This window comes from Alosa pseudoharengus, unplaced genomic scaffold (genome assembly GCF_046254945.1).
Source record: "Alosa pseudoharengus isolate Yale_2024_CS ecotype anadromous, Long Island Sound unplaced genomic scaffold, YU_APseudo_1.1 YU_APseudo_1.1_scf_5, whole genome shotgun sequence".
In the NCBI taxonomy this organism is placed as follows: domain Eukaryota; kingdom Metazoa; phylum Chordata; class Actinopteri; order Clupeiformes; family Clupeidae; genus Alosa; species Alosa pseudoharengus.
The window spans coordinates 26950466-26958664 of record NW_027468837.1 but is presented as its reverse complement, the minus strand read 5'-3'; the positions used below and the strand labels follow the sequence as shown (position 1 = coordinate 26958664).

The window sequence follows — 8199 nt, the reverse complement described above, 5'->3', positions numbered from 1 at the left end:
CAGATATATTTAGCATTTGATCAGTTGATTACTTGATCCTTGTCATTATTTGTTTAAAATTTACTTTAAAAATCATTTAGGCTATACCCTTAACATGTAACATGAGGCTGTTGGGACAAATATTTCATGTTTTAGGTGAACTAATAATTAACAAATCTGAACATCAAGTGTAATCATTCATTTTCTCTGATTATTAGGCCAAGTGTCTTGCAATTTATTTTACATAGGCTAATCAGCAGCCATATTGGTGTTGTCAATTCAGCCCATATATCTGCATGTTTCGGATTCTGTTCTGAATGATACTAAATGCTTTCGGCATGCAAGAACTGCTCTTGAAATCGCCTCTCAAAAGAACAGTCCAACTTGTTTTATTTTGGAGCGATCACTAAGCCATATAATCAAATAAGGATGTAAGGATTGGCACATACCTAGTGAACCAATGTTTGTATTTACTTTACCAAATTCTGTATTCCATTTTATTATTTTAAGCTTTTATGTCATTGTTGCTGCTCATGGATTTCAACCTTCACACAAACCAAATAGGCTACTGATTCCCAAGAGAAGCGGAGTTGAGTTGACAGAGGAGACAAACAAACATTAAGCATGCATTAATTATGTAATGGCTCTTTCACTTGATCAGTATGGCATGTAATTAACATAACACGTTTGTGTGGGTGTGCACACACTATCAAACAAATACATGAGTCTGGAGTGTGGTTGACAATACAAATTCCCTTTTGATAGGAGGATGGGGATTGTGTTTTGATTATCAGGGTTTCACCCATCTGTCATCTGCAATGACACTATCGCGAACCACCACACAGTGCAACTGGTGACACAGCTGCATAAACACAGTTTGGTAAAAACAAATGTAAATCTAAACAGTCTATTGCAGAAGGGCAAACGAATCTGGAGAGTAAGCATGCATGTTGACACAATAAGACACAAAGGGGAACACACAGTTCTTTACGCAATCATGCTACAGAAAACATTATAAATAAATGAACACACTTTTTGTTCCCTGATTGACTAAAGTAATATGAGAAATCAAAAGGTACCACAGCTATTCGAATTGCTGTTATCACTTAAACGCCTTTGAAAGGTGCACAATTGGAGCAATTGATGTGAAAAGACTGACAAAAATATATTTGCAAAAGGTAACCTTTTGAATAGAAAAATAATTTTCTTAAGCTATCACTTGTAAAGTTTCTGCTAGTTCCCGGGTTTTCATGTAGATGCGTATCTCCAGGAGGACATAAGCTTGTTCTTGTTCTCCTTCTCCATTTGATGCTTTCTGTATGGTTTTTCACTTTCATGTATGATGGATATTGTCATTCTTCTGTGGGTCTATAATACAGCTATACATCTGTCCCATATACCATCATTGTTTTCAGTCTTTTAACATTTTTACTTAAAGTATTTGTTTGTTTACTCCCCTGGATAGAAAGTGCCAAGTCCAAAGCATTGCTCCCTCTTTCCTGGTGTGTTGACGTTGAACTGGAATACTTTGCGGTGTGAGTATGCAGCATTCTGCTGCAAATTTACACACACACACAAACACACACACACACGGCCCAATGCACATTATGCCCACATACACAAACACTTGCAGGCAAGGCAAGGCTGAGGTAATCAGGAGTCAAGGATGGGGGATTTACTAACTCTAGGTTCTCATTGGCTTAAAAGGAAGAATGTATGGAAAACCTCTGTGATGGTCACATGTCAGAGGATAAGCGCAGCATATATAGCTGAACAGAGTGCCCAAATTCTGGGATCCAATACCAAACACAGCAATAAAAACAGGTGCAGTTGTTTTTAAGAATGACATAATGATAATCACAAAATGGAAAATAATCAATGGAAGGTAACAGATCACTGACATAGAGACTATAAAATATATGAAAATAACAAAACTGTTTTTGATGAAATATATGTATGACATGGTTTTAATTTGTAAATGTAAAAGTTCATAGTGAATCTTTGAATGATTAAATCAAACCCTTTTCATTCCTTATTATTTGCATGAGGGCATGCAGTGTTTAAATTGGACAAACTGAGACAAACCGACTTCTTTTCTTGCATCAAGGCAATTGCCACAAACTTTTGCCTACTTGCCAAATCTGAATGCACCTCTGTATAGGATCAACCACAGCTCTCTGTATACGGCCCTGGGCTCAACATGTCTCATTTTGTAGTATACCCATCTGGTCTTCATGAAAATATTATTTATTATTTATTTTGTACCATGTTTCTGTAGGTAGAAAATCTACAGTGTGTGAGTGTGTGTGTGTATGTATATCTGCAGCAGAACGCAAAGTATTCCAATTGAACATCAACTCCAGGAGAGAGGGAGCGATGCATTTGGCATTTTCTATCTTCTGTAACATGACATATTGTGTTATTGCTCTGTGGTATTCTTCTACTTCTCCTTCAAGCCTATTTATTTATTCACTTCCTTAGAATTGTGAAAAAGGATTATGATAATACTTTGAATGTTTTGAACATAAAATACAGTACCCTTCAGAATTATTGGCACCTCTGCTGAAGTTGACTAAAAACCGGTATAAAAAACAATCTGTTGGTCATTTATTGTAATCTCACAATGAAAACAATTAGGAAAAATCCAACCTTGAAGGGAAGCAAATTTATTTTGAGAAAAAGGAAAAGAAATAAATATTTTTAACTAAAGCACATTGCTCACAATTATTGGCACCCCTGAAAAATCTTATATACAAAACCTAACAGAAGCATTTTTTTTTAATCTAATTTCAATTTACTTAAGTTAATCAGAGTGTCTGTGAACTTTCAGAAGTAGTTCATGACTTTCTTTTTCACTATGGTATGAAAATAAAGTCACACAGAGGCTAAATTCTCCAGTCACTTTTCAACATCGGAAAGACAAGAGAATACACTAAATATATGCACACTCTGATCCTCAATGTTCCTATAAATAGTACATTTAGTTTTCTTATTAGCAATAAGCAATACTATTAATCGATTAATTGAGATTAATAAGAGGTTCTTGAAGACAATTAAATGCAACTTGCAGATCACCAATGTCATGTTGAGGAGAGTCAGTAGCCTAATACTCTGAAAAAGAGACAATAATCTAAATTGAGGAGAACTAGACTCAAAATAGATCCCTGTGGAACACCCTTTGTAATTGGCGAGAACACTGGACATTTTCTGACACTAAATCCTCTGAGATAGTTCTGAAACCAGCAGTATCATCTAAACCAATACTAAAAAGATCAAGGGATGATCAACTGTATTAAAGGCTTTTCACATATCCAAATTCTTCATACCTAAAGCAGATATTATATATTAATAAATTATTTAAAATCTTTGCATCTTACACCCCTATTGTATAAAGGAGACACAAGGGCCAGTTTTCAGACATTTTTGGAGAGTTTGTGGTATACCCAATTGCGGGATGCCTTTAAACTCTTTATCAAATTATAAAAAACATTATCAGTAAATAATGATTTGTGATGTATTTGTCTTTTGAGAAAGTTGTTGTCTTTTGAGAAGAGGGCTGAGGGGACACCTGCACATTGGTCGTAAGTAACAACAGAAACATGATAAAGATAAGAGATGCATGTTACAGTATGTCTGCTTGCTCTGTTTCTCAGATCACACTGCTTACTGCAAAAGTTTAGAATACAAAACAAAAAGCATGTTAAAATATACTGTCAAAAGAACTTTTAAATAAACAATTCAGCTCCTTTCTTATATAATTGCAGCCTTTTTTTTAAATTCAGTTCAAGTTCCAACTTGTTTTCATGTATAGGCTACTTCGAGACACATTCTTCAAAATCCCAGTAGATCTGTACATATCTTGAGCACTTGAAGTTATCGAACTGTCTATTATGCAAACATAAATAACAATAAGAACTATTGTTCAAATGCCCTTTTAATCCTTCATTTGCCCTGGTGCTTTGATATCCCAGTACAATTGCTACACACCAGACCTTTATGCTCATGTTTGTGTGTTGTGTTTTGACATAATTTATATCAGGGAGACCTCTACCATGTGACTTTCAGGAAGTTCCCCCCCCCCCCCCCCTCCTATCTCCATCCCCTCCCACCTCTCCAGCTTCTGCCCTAGGGTGGCCTCTGCCACAGGCTTGTGTTTCCAGGAAAGGGGCCTAGTGGGCAAACTGATGCCTATGTGAAGAGAAGGAAGGTGGAGGCGGTGGGGGGAAGCAGGGCAGAGGCATAGACTGCACAACATGTTCACCAGTGTGAGTGAGACAAACAAAATGGAGAGGGAATGGCAATCAGGGGGGAAATATCTGAGAATCAGAGCGACTGAACACTGGTGAAGGGGAGAGGGAGAGAGAGAGCGAGAGAGAGCGGGAGAGAGGGCGGGAAAAAGCTCCCGTCTTACATAACTCATGTAACCTGGCCTGTAATACCATTTTGTGTTTTCAGTCAGCCACTGGTAGCCATTTTGTTTCAGCCATATTTGACTTACAGCTTTGAGCATCAGACCTATAAAATAAATGTGAGTCTAATTCAAATTTGAGTTAAAGAGGGAAGTCAGGTGGTTTTAAAGGCTATAGGCTGTAGAAAACATTATATTCTGATAGTTCTACAGAATAACTGATACTTAGCCTACAAATAAACTTTTCATAGGTAAATTAATAAATAGAAAAGCTGTAAAGCAGCTAAGAACTTCATATGCCGTTGCGTAATGATCTGACTTTGTCCTAGATTTATGTCAAATTGCAGATGGCTCTTGGGTGTCACCTTGTGGATATATTTGGTAGTCCATGACGTCTGTACGCATCTTACGGTAACGCAAACAAAACACTAGCTTTTTAAAGCGGCATCATAAGGATATTACTACCTTGGACTTGGATATTAGTGTTTTTTTCCGCATTCAGATATTTTATTTCAGACTATGGTGCTTTTAATGTTGTATTAGCTTTTTTTATGAGTCTACAATTTTTGCTGATCAAAAATTGCGTGTCAACCAGATCAACAAACAAGATACAAGGGCGCATTACTTCTGTAAAGTACGGTAGTAGCCTACTGGTCTTCTCGCGATAGTGCTATAGGTCCCATTCCGGTGACAAATGAAACGTCGGTTCTTGGCTGTCAGTGACACATCTGCCGCAACATTGACCTGCTGCTCACTATTTGTTCTGTCAAGATTGTTTAATTGTCCAGGTAGGAATTATTTTGTCAATAGCATTTTTTGCTCTTTAAATGCCTAACTGCCGGTCACATTTCACTAATGTTGTTAACAAGTTACATCACTGAGTTCTCTCATCGAATGCGCATAGGCTACACAGTGTTTCACAAACCCCTAAAGGTCATGAATAGGGCATAATAGTTCGTTCGTTCGTATAAGAGTTAAGTCTGTGCTTTGGTTGTACAGTTGGAATATCCTCGTTATGTGGATGTCAAGACTATGCATTTTGTAATAACCAAAGACCTTAGAGCGGAGCATCGAACAGTTTCTCGTTCGGGATGCCTCACGTACACGGAAGCTAACTTACTGATAACTGGGCCCTGCTTTCTGTATCAGTCGGATTTATAATGTTTGTTTTAAGACACAGTTAGAGATAGATAGCTATGGTGTGGTGGGTGGCTAGCTCACCGACTGATTTCTTAACAGGCGAGGTTATAGCTTACATCTATCAAACAGAAGACCAGGGTCGGACCAGATGACCTATGCTCAACCCTTGTACAATCAAAATTAAGCCAGTCAAGCTGGGTTCCCTAGTCGTAAACCGGGAACAGCCATTTACACCACAATTGAACCTGGTCGGACCCTGGTCCAACTCAGGGCGTGGGTTACAGTTGGTGTGAACGTGGTAATAATAATACAGTGTTAGTGGCTGAATGAAAGTACAGGGAAGCTCTGCCTATGAGTGCCATGTCTTCTATCTCCATACAGCCATCATCATGCCATCCAACAGTAATTGGGAGGATGAGGAACACACATCCAAATTTATGAGGAAGGCAAAAGAATCGCCATTTGTGCCTATAGGTAAGGTGAACACTGGTCAATGATACTATCTTTTTGCATTTTAGTTCATTAGGTTCTTATATTTTCAGTTGAATTAAAACTACCTTTAGTGTTGTGCTTGTGTTTCTCTTGCTGAACTGGTAAAGTCGATAGACCATGTTATCATGGCTCAGGAAAATGTATCTATATGCTATAAATCGCTAATAAAAGTTACAGGATGAAAACACCTGATAAAATGAATATATGTAAGTATTTGTACTATTTAAGCCTATAGAGAGCAGTTACATGCTTGTTGTTTTAGACCAAATAAAAAAAAAAAAAAAACATCACCGTGCTTTTGACATGTGTATGAATTTGTGTTTGTGTGATGCATTTCAGGTATGGCCGGGTGCCTTGCAATTGTGGCATTTGGACTTTATAAGCTGAAATCGCGTGGGGACACAAAGATGTCTGTTCACCTTATTCATATGCGTGTGGGAGCACAAGGATTTGTGGTGGGAGCAATGACATTGGGTAAGAATCAGCCAAACAAGTACACAAGGCATAAATGAAGGTTCAGAAGCAAATGTACATGCTGTGTGTCCACTAAAAAGGGACTTAATGAAAATCAGAACCCTGTCCATTGACTTTGCATAGGAATGACAAACTATTACATCTTTTAATTGAAGTTATATTACTTGATGTCCAAATGGTTATTTACTTAAAGGTTGACTTATTGAGAATAAATAAATTTAATTATGCATAAGATATGTCATAAATGATACAATATATCTATACAGAATATTGATATTTATCCTGAAATGGTGTCAATATTTTTGTAAACAGTTGTCTTGTTTTGTGGCAGGTGTGGCATACTCCATGTATAGAGAGTACCTGGCTCCCAAAGATTCAGGAAATGACAGCAAGTAAGCCAATCACTGCTCAGCATGGGTGTAAGGTGACCAGAACCTTTTCTATGGCTGCTGTTCCTAATACCTACTGTACTCTTAAAGAATGAAATGAAAAAATTTAATGGATGTGACAGTTTACAGAGAAGACACATGAAATGGCTCTTGGTGACACCAAGGTCCAAATCACTGCCACAGACACACACACAGGGTCCAAAATTATATGAATGGCAACCAATGGAAAACCCAGAGTACAATGCATCATCCATGTCACTCAAGTGCTCTGTTACACAAGCTCAAAGGATTGGAAGTCTTTTGCAGCCTTGTTGTCACTGTCCACTAAGGTCTATGAAAACCAAATGCAGGAACTGGGCGGCAGTAGCTCAGGAGGTAGAGGAGTCGTCCAGCAACTGCAAGGTTGCTAGTTCGAGCCCAACTCTTCCTGACACTGTCGAAGTGTCCTTGAGCAAGACACTTAACCCCAGTGCTCCCGATGAGCAGGTTGGCTCCTTGTTTGGCAGCCTCCGCCATCGGTGTGTGAATGGGTGAATGTGAGGCATGACAATGTAAAGCTTTGGGTGCTCACAGGAGTCGAAAAAAGCTTTATATAAATGCAGTCCATTTACCATTTAGGAACTGTAACATCCATTTCATTCACTCATTGTTTCCACAAGAAGCCTTTCCTTCACTCATGACATAGGTATACCCCATGACAAGAGCCTAACATGCAGAATAACCACTCCTACCACTGTGTTAACTTCACCTGTTCTGTGTTGCTACTACCTACTTACTTGCTACGTATCATACAATAGAGAAAACTTGAAAGTGAATGGTAGCCTACAAGTAAAACAGGCAATCAAGTTGGACTGCTATTACTTTGAAGCACCAGTTTTAAAACCAGAGATCAGCAGTTTTTGTAGTAGACAAATTGATTAATATATTTTTCATCATTGACAGAAGACAAAATGGTTGTTGAACTAGGTCAGACAAAGCCTCTGAATCGATACACTTCAGTTTGGGCCATTACATCAAAATACCTGGATTCATTTTCATTTCAATCTCGAAGGCATTGGTTGAGAATAACTCTTACACGAACACCTAAAACAGGATACCAAACCAGGATGCACAGTCACCTGAAATTTGATAGCTGAAGTAATTTGATGTCTGATGTCTCCTCATATTGAGGTTTTTTTATGATTTATTTTGTTTCTAGAATTGTATAACTTAAACAAAGTGTGGTCCACGTAAAGTATGTACAAAACAAATAAACTGTATTGTAGAAATATTTATTTGTTTGGCATGATTTACTTTTCAATTAAAAAAACATAGAAA

General features: G+C 37.7%; 1 protein-coding gene across 1 annotated transcript; it reads left to right on the top strand.

Moving 5' to 3' along the window:
* The first annotated feature begins 5064 nt into the window (after positions 1 to 5064).
* LOC143104613 (HIG1 domain family member 1A, mitochondrial-like) lies at positions 5065 to 8152 on the top strand. Its single transcript, XM_076268738.1, has 4 exons — positions 5065 to 5175; positions 5909 to 6001; positions 6359 to 6493; positions 6825 to 8152. Exons 1-4 carry the CDS (start codon positions 5082 to 5084, stop codon positions 6887 to 6889), a joined length of 387 nt encoding a protein of 128 aa, XP_076124853.1. The 5' UTR covers positions 5065 to 5081; the 3' UTR covers positions 6890 to 8152.
* Positions 8153 to 8199: the final 47 nt, after the last annotated feature.

Bases quoted from the DNA above. Each gene is read 5' to 3' on its own strand.
- LOC143104613 (XM_076268738.1), top strand. From the start codon at position 5,082: ATGAAACGTCGGTTCTTGGCTGTCAGTGACACATCTGCCGCAACATTG. The intron at 5,176-5,908 runs GTAGGAATTATT...ATCTCCATACAG, and splicing joins AAGATTGTTTAATTGTCCAG to CCATCATCATGCCATCCAAC. The intron at 6,494-6,824 runs GTAAGAATCAGC...GTTTTGTGGCAG, and splicing joins GGTGGGAGCAATGACATTGG to GTGTGGCATACTCCATGTAT.